We start from the raw sequence: 16,075 nt of genomic DNA on the forward strand, positions 1-16,075 counted from the left end.
ATATAATTATAATTTTAATAATAATAATAACAACAACAACAATAATAATGAGAGAGAGGAAAAGTAGAAGCAGAAGAATAAAAAAGTGTTGTTTTAAATGTTTTTTCTAAAACTGTATAAATATGTAGAATAAACATTTAGTGAGTGACCAGTTTTTAATCAAGTATAGTTTCTTATAATTTAATTTATTGAAGGATTAGTTGATTGAAAGAAGTTTATTTTTTAATTTTCAGTATTTTATCATATTCATAAAATATTATTGTTATTATTATTATATAATGTTTCATTTTAAACAAGAATTTGTTAATTGTTCAGCAATCAACAACAATCAGCATTTACTCAAATGAATAACTTAACAAATAATTTAATCATTTATTAAAGATGTGTATATACAAAAGTATGTGGAGAGTTGTCCATCACACCGATATGTGGTTCTGCACCAAACAATTGTAGAGAATGGTTTTGTATGTTGTAAAATTACAATTTCCCTTCACTGGCACTAAGACACCCAGTCAATATTCCAGCTTGACAGTACATCTGTGCACAAAGTGAGGTCCATGAACACGTTTTACCAAGTCTGATATTGAAGAGCTTACATGTCCTGCACTGAGCCCTGACTTTAATCGCACTGAACACCTTTGGGATGAACTGGAACACCTACTGCCCCCTCACCCAACATCAGTCCCACAGTAATGATCTTTTGTGTGTGTATTTTATGTATATATCTATGTTTGGATGTTTCCTCATTGTTGTTCAATCACGTGGAAGCAAAACAATGCAATAAATCATGCAGATACAGGTAAAGTGTACCTGCAATATTCTTCAGATTATTCTCAATCTTCAGATATGATATTGTCCATAAACTGAGTTAAGTCTCTCAATATAGTTGTCGCTCTGATTGTTGTTCATTCCTCCTCCATGTGGCTTTTGACAAATAAAAGAACATTACATCTTAGAAATGTAATCTTACATAATGTGTACATAAAATGTGTGTATATATATATATATATATATATGTGTGTGTGTGTGTGTGTGTGTGTGTGTGTGTGTGTGTGTGTGTAACTATATACAGTATTTGTAATTGTATAAATCAGAACTTACAGGGATGTCCACATTCTTTTTCCATTTCCTGTATGAAAAACTACAGTTTAATGCAGCATATAAAATGTAGGCACTTGAAATTCAAAAAAGGTAAGATTTTAAATCAAGATTTAAGTTTTAAAATTTTAATGACAGAATAAGATGAAGACATGTTCATTTACCTGTGAATACACACAGTACAGAAGATGATGAGACCGACTGCAACAGCTCCTGAGGTGAGTATGAAGACTAGCATTTGTTCTTGTCTCAGTGATTTAACTACAAATTCAGATAAAAGGAAGCAGTTAATATAGGTCATTTATATTAGGCACAGAATTATGCAAAATTGTGCAAAATGCTTTAAAAATTAAAGTAATAATTTTCTTCAATAAAAACACAGTACAAAACTAAACAACTCAATACGACATGACAACTATTTTCCTATAAAATGCATCATTAATCTCACATTTTGTGAGGCTATATAAGGAAATGATCTGGTATGTTTACTAAAAATATTGCTGATTCTGCCACAGTTGTGACACTTTGATGGTCATATTTTTTTTACTTTGGGAAAATAATGTTTATATTTCCAAAATATTTTAATAATAATTTAATAATCTTTAAAAACACCTAAGAATGAGTTAGTTAATGAGTTAAATCAATTTATCAATAACTGAATTCTCTTTAAATTATGTACAATAGTCAGACAATATAAACACCTTTAGCAGTATTTACAACTGAAACACTTTATACAGTAGTTAACTCTCTGTACAGGGCATGGCTAGTTTTACTTCCTTGTCTCCTAGACACAAAGGATTCAGCCTTTTGATCAACACTTGGTAATGCTATTAAATACATTTTCTAAGATTTCTAAAAAAAATCTATTCACTTTAACCTGTGGTTCATTGTGTATAGATTAATCCCAAAATATTGAATTAATCCACTTATATAATCTATAACATAATATGATCCACATAATAGATAATTATAAGGATATGTGAAAATGTGAAAGCCACAGAAAAAAGCACATTTTACATGGTGGAACCTGGACATGGTGGTAGACACTTAACCCATATTTTCAAACGTCCCAGTTACAAAACATGGATATAACTGCCTTTTACTTAACAAGCTTTTTTGCTTTAAATTACTATATCCAGAAAAGTGAGTGAAGTGAATACGCTATGCATGTGGCGGTGTTGGAGGCTGAAAAACCTTTTAATTTATTCGCACTCGCAGAGAATCACACTAGCCTCCCCATATTTTGTGTCCATTGTTCCTGGTCAGGGTCTCACATGATATATCCTGTGAGAACCAGGCATGAGATAGGAATACACACTGGATTTGTTACCAGTCCCTCCCAGTCAGAATCTTACCAATGGGCATACTGTAGTTAAGTGTAGCCAATTTACCTACTATCATGTTTGCGATCTTAAAATATTAGAGAAATCCTGAGAACCTTGGGAAAATCCACATAGCCACAATGAGAAAATGTAAACAATGTGCAGACAATACTTATACCCACCAATATTTATAGGCAATAATTATACCCACCATGCCACCTATTACAATTCAAAAGAGGGGACAATATTGATGCTTAAAGAGCACAAGATTCTCCATAGAATAAGTCCAAGGAATCCATTGTCTGGAGAAAGCCTCAGGAAGTCTAACAAACTCTTGTGACAAATATTTCTTTAGAGATCACATGTCTAAAGAAAACACATCAGCCAGAAGTAAACAGGACAGATGGTTATGACTGTAATTGTGGCTGCATGACCAAGTGAATGGTTAAACCATTTTGTTTTCTTGAAAGAGATGTATGGTTTATTAACTTTGCATGGTGGTGTAGTAGGTAGTGTTGCCATTAGTAATGTCACTACAATATGTATATATTTAAACATATAGAGGGGTTGAAAATGATAATATTTTGCATATATATAATTTTCCTTATATATAGCTGGCCTTCACTGGGTTATCTGGTTTCCTCTCACTGAAAGTGATTAAGCTTCCTCAAGTTTAGGTGTCACTTATCATGTGCAGAAAAACAGTATTTTGGTCAAAACAGATTTTTCAAACCTTTTGAATTACCATTTGTTACCATCAAAATCCACTCCTTGTCAAATGGAAAACATGAGTATAATCCTGCATCTGAAGGCTGTACATCAGATATCTGTAGATTTCCTGGATTTCGTGGGTCAACATGCATCCTGTATGATGTGTAGTTGATCACAGTTTGGTTTATTCCTGGGCTGGAGTTAAAAAGAATAATCTTGTCTTTACGCCAGCCAATATCTTCAGATTTACTAGTCCGATTTCCATCACAGTGTAAAATAACATTCTCTCCCTTTGAAACATTTATGTTCATCAGGTTTTGGGTGTTGTTCACAAATGCCTTGGTGAAATCTGTGGGTAAAAAAAGATTATTTTTCAAAATTAGCTTACAATATTAATGTCATCTTAATACTATCTAATAATCTATCAATTTTAAAGTAAACCATGAATTTAGCATGAGACTAAAGAAAAAAAAATTACCCTGAGTAAACATGCCCAATTGAATGAAATTCATTAGTTTACAGTCCATTGACTCACACAGGCTTGGTTATTCTAAGACTGACATCCATTTTTAATTTTAATTTGGTTAATTTACTACCTCCACTCTGTTGCAGAAAAAGTATAATAGATTGACAGTACACTCACCAATGTATTACAAAGACAATCAACATAAATCTAATACACTAATATTAAACCTTACCTCCACAAATTAGAAGAAACACAGTGACACAATGTACAAGATGCCAATTCCTGGTTTGAATAAATGCCATACAAGGTTTCATGTTATTAAATGTTTCAAAATTGTTCTTGCTTTCAAGCTCAGCCTTGTGTGAGATAAAGGATCTGAAGTGCATGATGTGCATCACTACTAGAGAGAGGAGTGAGAGGAAGTGGGTTTAACAAACGGAACATTAAAAAAAGCTGACTTGCTTCCCTCCTCTTCCCCATGAGATAAATAATACAACTGACCACAGTTGTGTACAGTAAGAATGATTTTTATTTTCAAGAGTTTACTATTATATGCCATTACTATACTCTGAATTCAGTGCATGAATGCTAAACATATACTAATTACAAAGCTGTATGGGGAAAACTGATGGAGTTTACTTGGCTGTAATGTCAAACACCTAAAGGTCTCAGTGATTATCTTCAAAAAAGTACATCTGCACCTACACGCTTCCTGAATTATCAGCAACTATCACTAAACATGAAAATCATTTTTTATTTAATTTAATCATTTTTTAATGAGTCCTTATTATATTTATTCGGTATCTATATATTGCTGATAAATGCTGGAGATGATTACATTTTTAAATACTTAAGACCATATGACCTAAAAGTTTTATATTTAATTCCTGCATTTTTTTCCTACAAGCTAATTAGACATTTTATGGGATGATGAACATAAAATCTGTCTTTTTATTTAGAGTTTTAAATCATTTTATTCAGAATCAAGTATGAGCAGAAATCAAGCAGAAATGTCTTAGAATTCTTTATACACACTAAATTGTTCATTTATATAAACAATAATGCAAGAGCACAGCAGAATGGAAATTTTCATTTTAGGTTCGAAAATCGCTTTCTTTCCACTTATATCTGTGTAAAAAAGACTAATTACATAAATTCAAAGCTTTTGTTTGTTGTTTACTAAATGCCTATTAGCATAAATATAGTACTTTAGTCAGCTACTGTATCAGTCAGTGGCACCCCCAGAAACTTTTAATAGGGGTGGCCAGAGAAGGCCACAGCAAATCTTGGGGTGGCACAAAAAATGAATTCAGTGTAGTGTGTGTTATACTTGTTTAGCATTGTTTCTGGTTAATGTAACCATCATCACTCATCTTTTTGGTGGCTGCAGCATGTGCTTCATTTTATTTATTTATTTATTTTTCACTTCATGAACTATTGTGAATTTTCAGTATGCAAATTCAAATTCATACTAGCGGTGGCCACAGGGGTTTATGCTATCAGTTTGATTATAGATACTAAGTAAACGTGATCGTCATTAAATTAAATATACATACAAATGAAATACACAGATTTTACATAATGGTTTGAGTTTCGTTGTGTGACACTGAACTGACACTAATACAGTAAAACAATTGTCTAATGTTTTAACCACATCACAGTCTGAGCAGATTATTATACAAGTCATGGGCTGACACTCAGCTAAGTGAGAACAAGAGAGTCTCATCACTGCAAGACATTAACTTCCTGTATACGTTTCTCACCCTAAACACATTCTCCCACTTTTACAATCTAGTTTAAACTCTTTGTATTCTTCAGTTTTTACTATGAAGAAACATTTAATGGTTCTTGGTAGAAACCTTCAGTAGAGAGTCTCCTAATCAGAAAATGTTTTGATTGAAACCATTTTCATGGCAGTGAAGAATGTTTTATATCTATAAAAGTTTCACATGATTAGCTCTAGCAGGACAAAATCTCTTCTGCTGAACTGATTTGTTGGAAAAATGATGAATTTAGACATGACAGAATTAGCTATCAATCTGTAGATCAATCAATCCTTTTTGTTCTTGAGTGGTATATGAATTAGTGCATATAGTTAATCATTTTTTGTTGGAAGAAAAATGAAAAAGATCTAGTAATTACTTATAAACACTACTCGAACAGGTCTGTACTATACATATAGGCCTATACTGACATGACTCCCTGCATATTAGACTCACTCAGCATCATGACTGCTGAATATCTGTCTTTGTAACAGAATAATGACAAAGTCCATTTTAACAATTACAACTGCACATTTTAGAATTTTATCTTTGAATTTGTTGACAGCTTCGATGGATTTAGAATTTAATTACATTTACGACATTTTTATTTATTTATATTGCATATTACAAGCTAAATTTACAGAGTTTACAATATGCACATTTTGCAACAGAAAACCTTCTACAGTGACACGTTATAGAGCATAAGATCAGTTATAACATACAGCAAAAAATATATCTGCAAGATAAATAATGACTAAAACAATCATGTTTCTAACAAAGCACATGATCACTCTTGAACTCTTGTGTAGTTAAAACATGATTCATATACAAATTATACTTGTACTTAAACAATTACATAATTGTTCAGAAGATTTTTTTATCTGTGGTCATGTGTCTTTGATGGTGAAAACTGTAGGAAACAGCTACTGACAGTAAAGGCAGGCAGATTGATGATCACAGTCTAACCACTGTATAACCACTTGTTTTTTCTCTGATAAATAGGTCACTGGATCCAGTTTTAAATGTTTAAATGTATATGCAAATTATCCACTGATGTCCCAGCGAGGTACTTAAAACTTAAACATGCACATTGACAGGCTAGTACAGTATCTGACTGTAGACAAGTTGAGAGTCTTAGGACTTTTTGTCATCTGAGTAATATATTTCATCAACTGCACTTTACGCAGCCACAGATACAGACAGACACCACCTACATTTTCAGACACTCAAATGTCCTGCACTGATGCATGGCTGTTGCATTTTCTTTTTTTATTCACTAATTCACTAAAATACAGTAAATGCATAAATCTTTAGAATCACTGTATAAAAAAGCACTAAGCAGACACTTTTACAATTCATTTTAATAATAAAAACTAAAACTAATTAGGATCATTATATTTTAAATGGTAAAATAAAAAGCCAGACCAACAGTACACAGAGTACCCTTGATGAAATGATTTGGGTGCTGTGTGTCCACGACACCTTTCTGAGTAACAGAGGTTCTTACCACTTCCTGAAGAGAAGGTTTGTTACACATCATTTCACAAATAAAGTGTTATATTCCTTCACTAACTTTTACAAAAATCCACACTGTTTCTTTTTTAGACGTTTATGTTCATCACCACAATTCTACTTCATTTGTCAACTATATCGCATGTTGAGGTTTGACTTTTGTTTAAGGTGTCTGAACACATGATGTCTGAACAAATGATATCCTAAGTCATCACAACTATCTTTTCTCTTTACCTGTGGGAATATAAATAGTTTTTAGAATATTTTCTAACAAAGATATGAATATGGATATGTGATGCGTTGCTATGTTATGAATTAATCCATACTTGGTACAAATAATGGAAAGAAATCAACATCTATTTGGTGTGTTTGCATCGCATTGGCTATTGGTTCTAACCTTAAAGGAAAAGTAAACTGAAAATTTTCAAACACCTATATTTTTGTACATCGAGTACAGCCAAGTCAAGATGCTTTTAATGTCAGTTGGAACATATATAATTGATCCAGTAAAGTATATGCTGAAAAAATAAATACACATGAGCATATAAAAATATCTAATCATAAACCTACTTTTTTTCTTTTGAATAGCCCACATCATCTGCTTTATTATAAATAACATACTCTATAAAAATGAACCAAGATACAAAGACTCTGAGTCATGCATCAAAAATGAATTCAGTGTCATCACTCACTCTCTCTCTCTCACTCATTTTCTACCGCTTATCCGAACTACCTCAGGTCACGGGGAGCCTGTGCCTATCTCAGGCGTCATCGGGCATCAAGGCAGGATACACCCTGGAACGGAGTGCCAACCCATCGCAGGGCACACACACACACACTCTCATTCACTCACGCAATCACACACTACGGACAATTTTCCAGAGATGCCAATCAACCTACCATGCATGTCTTTGGACCGGGAGAGGAAACCAGAGTACCCGGAGGAAACCCCCGAGGCACGGGGAGAACATGCAAACTCCACACACACAAGGTGGAAGCGGGAATCGAACCCCGACCCTGGAGGTGTGAGGCGAACGTGCTAGCCACTAAGCCACCGTCCCCCAAGTGTCATCACACATGCACATACAATTTGAACATCCCAGAGTGTTTATTTTCTAAATATATAAACTCAATATATCTCAAAAGATAAAAAACAATAATACCATCATTCTTTAGCAATATTTTCATTGAGGATGCAGATCTGGTCTATCCCAGGTCAGAGGCAGGAACACACCCTCAGTGAAATGAAACAGGGCACCATGCACACATTCATAGATTCATTCACAACTTGCGTAAATGATTCACCGACAGAGGAGGTTTTGAGATTCTGGATGCATGGAGACCCCATAGGAAACCCATGAATGACAAGGAGATAACAGGCACAGAGACTGCACATACAGTATATATATCAACATGATGTTAATATATATCAACATCAAGCTTTAACTGCACATACAGTACACATTAATACAAGGTGAAGGTCTAACTGCAGCCTGCTCTATTGTGGGAGTTCATGTTGCCATCCCTTGCAGCATTAGCATGTTTCTAATATCTCTATTTGTGTGCCTGTTCAAGTAGCATTCATGAACAGTTTTCTTTACACAGTTTTTATAGCAAATGAAAATAGCTTTTAACACTTAACACAGTTCAGGATTAGCCATGTTAAAAGTTCAATCAAATTTTTTTTCCATAGTCTTTGTTTTACAAAGGGCATTGTATTGAATCAGCTTTACAGAAAAATATTGATATATTACAATATATGTTCATTTTAATGTTAATTTAAATTTTAATATGTTCTTTTTCAAAGGCATTTTCTAATCTGAAATAAATACTATAATAAAAGCTAAGCATGAAAAGACATTTTGCAAAATCATGCCATGCATGAAAACATTTATGACAGGTATTTGCATGATATTAAGGTGATATGTGCCAGACAGGATGTTTATTTCACAAAACAAGTGGGCTTATGTAAACAGAAAGCAGACTGAAACCTCTCTTCAGCTTATGACTGCAAGTTGTATGTTAACTTTGTAAGTTCAATTTGGAGTATTCTGGACTAAATAGTAGCTGTAAAGTAGCTGTCTTTTATGCAAGAACTGATACTTTTAAATTTGAACTTGATCACCATCCTGTTTTGCAAATTCATAAGAAATATTTTGGCCTCAACTTGTAGGAAGGACCTTCACGTGGTTATCTAAAACACTACTATCTTCACCTACACATTTCCTGTAGCATCAAAGACCAATACAAGCAATGAAAATGTCAATCTCGATAAAGTGTGTGCTAGTTCTTATCTTATATCTCTGCTTTGCAAATAACATTAAACATTTTGTATTTAAATATCAGTCAGACTGACTAGATATTTTATTAAGTAGATAATCTTTTGACATATAAAGTCACAACAATTTTTCTCATTAAATGAATTATTTTCTCTTTGCAGTGGTGGCTTAAGTGGTTAAGGCTCTTGGTTGTTGATCGGAAGATTGGGGTTCAAGCCCCAGCACTGCCAAGCTGCCACTGTTGGGCCCTTGAGAAAGCCCTTAACTCTCCCTGCTCCATTGTGCTGTATCATAGCTGCCTCTGCTCTCCAACCCCAACCTCCTTAGTTGGGATATGCAAAGAAAAGTATTCCACTTTGCTGTATGTATATGTGGCACTTATAAGGCCCCATTTAATTTCATTAAATGAGCATTTGACTGACTTTTTCTGCAGTGAGAAAATACAGAAACTTCCCTTTTTATTGCAAACAGCATAACACAAACATACAAGAATCGCCTTTATTGAAGACACTAAACTGTTACAAAATCCAGATTTGACTGTACAGTAAAAGGCCAGTCAGTTTATATGTTTATGTCTAAGTGTATGCCCTTTCAGTATGAGCATAGCAGGTTTGTTTATAAGGAAGTGATGACATTCTGTAAAGCAGTGCAGTTGTTTGAGTCTAAAGTTGTAGTCATAAGCAATGTTATATAAGCTGGTCATTTTATAGACCATGTGGAAAAAACTAATTAGGGTAAAATGTAAAAACAAATAAATTATAGCTTGACTACATTATAATCTGAGTTGAATACAATGGAATAAGTGAACAGGTGGGTGTTTTATAAGCAAGTGTGTACATAGCTGGAAAATTACACAGGAAGTTGTCACATCAGAGTGTTGATCACAACTTATTTTACCAGAGGTCTGACCATCTCCAGCAGCAGAAAATGATTCACAAGTTCAAAAGCTCCAAGCAGAATTAAAGCATCATGTTGAACATGTTGAAAGGGGAGAACCACCAAAACTCTTAATGTGGCACACACACTCAGTGTAGATGTCACAGGTTTTGCAGATGGGTAGTACATACTTAGTCTGGTGAGTTAGTCTCCCTTGGGTAATTTTTTTAAGGCTGTGCACATGAAATTGGTGATATTTTGTTCTTCATGATTTCTATGAAATCAGTGTGTCTCGAAAACAAAAAAATAAAATAAAATGTCAGGACAAATCTTACAAGACGATGATTGTTTTTTTAATTTACATTAATAGACTTACTCATTATATATATATATATATATATATATATATATATATATATATATATATATATATATATATAAAAAGGCTTTGTTTTTGAGTAATAAAGTCAATAGACAAAATTCAGACAGCTCAATGACACAATGCAGTTTTTATCCTTGACCTACATAGTGATTATGTTCCAGTAGACCATACATGTCACACAGTACTCTCGCGTGAACAAATCTGTAAAAAAACAAATTCTTATATTAAAGCATTAATAGCATGTGAAAGGCAATAGGAGCTGAGTTACAGTAAGTTTAACTAAAGTTGTTTAACTAAAGCTAAAGCAGGTAAGTGCATTGGCCAGAGCATTCCCAAAACAGCAGGACTTAAGGGGTCACTGAAACACATGGGGAGCAAAACCTGCCATTGTAACCCAACCTGGTTCGATTCCAAAGAAGAGTTACTTTCGCACAAATTGCTTAAAAAAAGGTTCATGCTGGCTATGATAGAAAGATGCATCACAGCTTGCTGTGTATATGGGGCTGTGTAAAAAAGTAGAAAGGGAACTGCTATAGGACATCTTGAGGAACTGCAACCCACATTTGGTTAGTCATCTGATAGGAACAGTGAAGTCTGTGGATGATCTTGTGAGAACCTTGTGGAACAAAGCACAGCAATTACCCAAAAGTTATTCAATGTGTTCCAAAACAGCTCCATTGCAGTCTAGGACATTAATGCTTCCACCTCTAAAAAATGTACTCAGTACTCAGTCATAATAGACACAGGTAAAACACATTAATTGGTACAAGAAGCAGATTGTGAGTTAATTATAAAGGATAAAGAGAAGTGAGAACCCAGAAATTGACACACCTTTAATGTTAGAACCAAAGGCTTGGTTAAAATTAACCGCAAGCTAGATAGTCACATCCCTGTCTTTATACATTATATATAACAATGACCTGTCATTTCCTTTGTTGTAAGTTTGGAATTATGTATAAGTGTGGGTCACCTGCAGCTTCCAAAGAGAGCTTCCTTTTCCACTCCTACAATGGGTGACAAAAAGTATATTTAACCTTACCTTTTGACAAACATGCAGCTTTCAGTGGTAAGATTCAATCAAACTAGTGGAATGACTAAGCATAGTAGATTCTCCTGGTGAGCTTTTAAAACATTGGCCAACATGTCTTAAAGAGGAAACAGACAGATTTCATGCTGAAAAATGGCAACAGACAGTTTGCATGCAGAAGAATGGATGACAACTTGAAAAACTAATCTGGTTTGAAAACAACTTGAAAAACCCATTCCAAGTCTTCCTATAATCATGTTTAAAAAGAAGAATCCTACCTGGGCATGGTCAGAAAATTTTTAAATGTGCTTGACAGCAGATTCTGTCCTGGTTGAAGTTGACTATCAAACATTTGTAGATCTAGACTGATGTCAGTGATCCAGAGGCAATAACTTTGCCTAGTTACAGTCTGTTTGTCTTCCTATTTTTTCATATCTGATTAATCTCATTTAATAACCACAACTTTCCTATAAATCAAGAGAAAATCAAGAAAATTAAAGCAAGCTGAGAGGACAGAAACATGTATGAAACTGTTGGAAACACCATGTTGTAAACAGAGAGAACATGCTCAATCAGTTGACTTTACTCAATAAGTGGTCCTAACAGACATGATTTCTGTTCTAATCTCACAGCAACTGCAGACACGTCCTACATTTTAATGTACATTTACTAACATCAGACACTCTTCAGTATGGAACTTTTGCTGCTACAATACACAATACTTTACAGTTTATAGCCCATGTTCTAGGCATTTGTTGTGCTTCATTTCTGTTGTTCGATTTTGTGTATTTCTTGTCCTTTCTTGTGTATTCTACTGTATAATGTGCTACATCATGGTCCAGGAGAAATGAGTGTGTTATATTGTATACAATAAAAAAAAAAGGAATGACAATAAAAACCAACTTGACTTGTCTATCTATCTATCTATCTATCTATCTATCTATCTATCTATCTATTTATCTATCTATCTGTCTATCTGTCTATCTGTGAGTGTGTGTGTGCATGTTTGTGCACGTGTATGATGTGTTTTTCTGCATGTTTACACTTCTGCATAAGAATTGCTAGGTAGTTTCATTACAGTATGGTAAAAAACCCTACTTTTTAGAAGATGGTAAAAACAAACATGTACCTGTAAGTAAATATATATTTTTTAAAATAATTAAAACAGTATAGCTTGACCACATTAGTGTTGAGTTGAAATAACATGCTTAAATTGTGTAGTGGTGTATATTCGTGTCAGTTTTCTGTGTAACAGTAGTGTTTACCACATCCTGAAGAGCAAGGGGTTTCACATGCACTACCCCACCTCCAAGGTTAACTCACAGTACACCATTTGCACTAGAGGGTTTTTGTTTCTACAATATTCTTTAATGATTCATTATTGTTTGCTTGCATTTTACTAGAAGCAGGGCAGACTGGAGAAAGTCTGTTGAGTATGTAAAGTTTGATTTTGGCATCTGAACAAGCCTGAGTTTTTTCTTGAATGATACAACTTGATGTGGTGCTGTCTTTATCTGAAGCTAGTCTTTTGCAAAAGTGTATGATAAAGCAAATGAAACAGCACGCACAACCTCTAGTTAATAAAATGCATTAAATGAGCATTTGGCTATTTGCATATGTTGGGAAGCACAACATTTGTTTTATGATTTGCTGTCCACTAGTGGCTTTCCTGTCACCTGAGCACATATAGTATATTAAAGATCTGAACACATGGATAGGAAAAGTAGTAATTATGACCAAAATAAAGGAGCTCAGGCAACACGGAGTTCAAATAAGTTTTATGTAATACCAAATGCATTAAAAAAATATAAACTGTTGCATGTAGTCCAAGGTATTTTGCGGTCTTTTGCTGAATATTTGCTTAAATATATTTTTTTGCTTAACTCTTTTTCAAGTTATATAAAAACTATATTTAAAAATGTGTATATATGAAAAAGGTTTATACTGGATCTACTATGTTAATACAGTGTATGAGAGTTGTACAGTGTTGTTGGTGTTATTATTTTGCATATAAATTGCTTGAAATTTATTACTTAATACTAAATAGCTATTTCATCTAGTTTCAGTCCAGTAAAGCCACAACTGTAACGTCGCGGGTTAGACTCGCGGCTACCAGCACGCCTCTTTATAGGCTCTCGGTCACGCAGCTGCAATTTGCGCAACTCGCGACACTTGTGCACGCCGCTGAGAGGTAATATATAAGCTAAATAATAGTGATGGCGAAGTGAAGCTTTCTTGAAGCAGTGAAGCTTTCAAACCAATTGTATCGGAAAAAGGTTCATTACTCGAAGCTTTTCAAATCAGAGCTCGATGAGGACCTCTGCTGGTGAAACAACAACGTATTCATTTTAGAAGCAAAAATTAAGGGATTGACAAATTAAAGATAGATTAATAAATAAATGAATGAATATATTAAATACATGACCAAAGCATATTCCATTGCATACGCATGGTAACTCCAAACAAAAATGTAATAAAGATAACTTTTTCTATGGTGAATGTGGACATTTTGACTTTTAAAAAATAAAAAAAAAAAATGTTGAAGGTACATAAGTGCAGACACTTTTACACGATTATAAATCTGCCTTACAGGCTACTGTACTGTAGGCTAGATGGATGCTTTGTGCTTAATGATGTTTTATTAACAATCAGCAGTCAGCAATCAGGTGTCCACCTGTTCAACATGACTATATAGACACAGTCTTATTTGTAAGTGTGAGCTCGTGAAATGGACATTGTAAGTGTTCTTGAATGAGTGACATGGATGATGTATTATTATTATTATTATAGGCCAGCTGCTGGGAGCAAATCAAACACTGGACCTAAAAGCAGATTAAGGATAGACCTTGTCTCAAAAGTATAAAGTGCGAACCATTTAAAAAAAGATCATTGTATTAAGCGGTGCACAAAAGGCTCTTTTCTTGCATTCCTATATTTTTCAACTTATTACTACTATCCAATAAATAAATATATATTAGATTAGATTAGATTCAACTTTATTTTCACTGTGCAAGGTACATGTACAGAGCCAATGAAATGCAGTTAGCATCTAACCAGAAGTGCATAGATGGCTTATTTACAAGTGGCAGTGTAATAAATAAGGGTATGAGGTTATACAGAAGGTGTAGTAATATGTACATACAGTGAGGGAAATAAGTATTTGAACACCCTGCTATTTTGCAAGTTCATCCACTTGGAAATCATGGAGGGGTCTGAAATTGTCATCGTAGGTGCATGTCCACTATGAGAGACATAATCTAAAACAAAAAATCCAGAAATCACAATGTATGATTTTTTAACTATTTATTTGTATGATACAGCTGCAAATAAGTATTTGAACACCTGTCTATCAGCTAGAATTCTGACCCTCAAAGACGTGTTACTCTGCCTTTAAAATGTCCACCTCCACTCCATTTATTATCCTAAATTAGATGCACCTGTTTGAGGTCGTTAGCTGCATAAAGACACCTGTTCACTCCATACAATCAGTAAGAACCCAACTACTAACATGGCCAAGACCAAAGAGCTGTCCAAAGACACTAGAGACAAAATTGTACACCTCCACAAGGCTGGAACAGGGAAATTGCCAAGCAGCTTGGTGAAAAAAAGGTCCACTGTTGGAGCAATCATTAGAAAATGGAAAAAGCTAAACATGACTGTCAGTCTCCCTCAGACTGGGGCTCCATGCAAGATCTCACCTCGTGGGGTCTCAATGATCCTAAGAAAGGTGAGAAATCAGCCCAGAACTACACGGGAGGAGCTGGTCAATGACCTGAAAAGAGCTGGGACCACCGTTTCCAAGGTTACTGTTGGTAATACATTAAGACGTCATGGTTTGAAATCATGCATGGCACGGAAGGTTCCCCTGCTTAAACCAGCACATGTCCAGGCACGTCTTAAGTTTGCCAATGACCATTTGGATGATCCAGAGGAGTCATGGGAGAAAGTCATGTGGTCAGATGAGTCCAAAATAGAACTTTTTGGTCATAATTCCACTAAACGTGTTTGGAGGAAGAAGAATGATGTGTACCATCCCAAGAACATCCCTACTGTGAAGCATGGGGGTGGTAGCATCATGCTTTGTGGGTGTTTTTCTGCAGATGGGACAGGGCGACTGCACTGTATTAAGGAGAGGATGACCGGGGCCATGTATTGCGAGATTTTGGGGAACAACCTCCTTCCCTCAGTTAGAACATTGAAGATGGGTCGAGGCTGGGTCTTCCAACATGACAATGACCCGAAGCACACAGCCAGGATAACCAAGGAGTGGCTCTGTAAGAAGCATATCAAGGTTCTGGTGTGGACTAGCCAGTCTCCAGACCCAAACCCAATAGAGAATCTTTGGAGGGAGCTCAAACTCTGTGTTTCTCAGCGACAGGCCAGAAATCTGACTGATCTAGAGAAGATCTGTGTGGAGCAGTGGGCCAAAATCCCTCCTGCAGTGTGTGCAAACCTGCTGAAAAACTACAGGAAACATTTGACCTCTGTAATTGCAAACAAAGGCTACTGTACCAAATATTAACATTGATTTTCTCAGGTGTTCAAATACTTATTTGCAGCTGTATCATACAAATAAATAGTTAAAAAATCATACATTGTGATTTCTGGATTTTTTTTTTTTAGATTATGTCTCTCACAG

At 34.7% G+C, this 16,075-nt stretch overlaps 1 protein-coding gene across 2 annotated transcripts; it reads right to left on the reverse strand.

Annotated features, from left to right (window-relative positions):
* Window positions 1–336: 336 nt before the first annotated feature.
* LOC132850719 (uncharacterized) lies at window positions 337–3,989 on the reverse strand. 2 transcript variants are annotated; one of them, XM_060877384.1, is made up of 5 exons: window positions 3,830–3,989; window positions 3,166–3,480; window positions 1,263–1,359; window positions 1,102–1,129; window positions 337–924 (listed from the first exon to the last, which is right to left on the reverse strand). In XM_060877384.1, the coding sequence occupies exons 1-5, from the start codon at window positions 3,981–3,983 to the stop codon at window positions 841–843; spliced, it is 678 nt and encodes a 225-aa protein (XP_060733367.1). In that variant the 5' UTR covers window positions 3,984–3,989; the 3' UTR covers window positions 337–840. The 2 variants fall into 2 exon arrangements, with proteins under 2 accessions (XP_060733367.1, XP_060733366.1); XM_060877383.1 differs by having other exon boundaries at window positions 3,154–3,480.
* Window positions 3,990–16,075: the final 12,086 nt, after the last annotated feature.

Source organism: Tachysurus vachellii, chromosome 8 (assembly GCF_030014155.1).
Source record: "Tachysurus vachellii isolate PV-2020 chromosome 8, HZAU_Pvac_v1, whole genome shotgun sequence".
In the NCBI taxonomy this organism is placed as follows: Eukaryota; Metazoa; Chordata; class Actinopteri; order Siluriformes; family Bagridae; genus Tachysurus; species Tachysurus vachellii.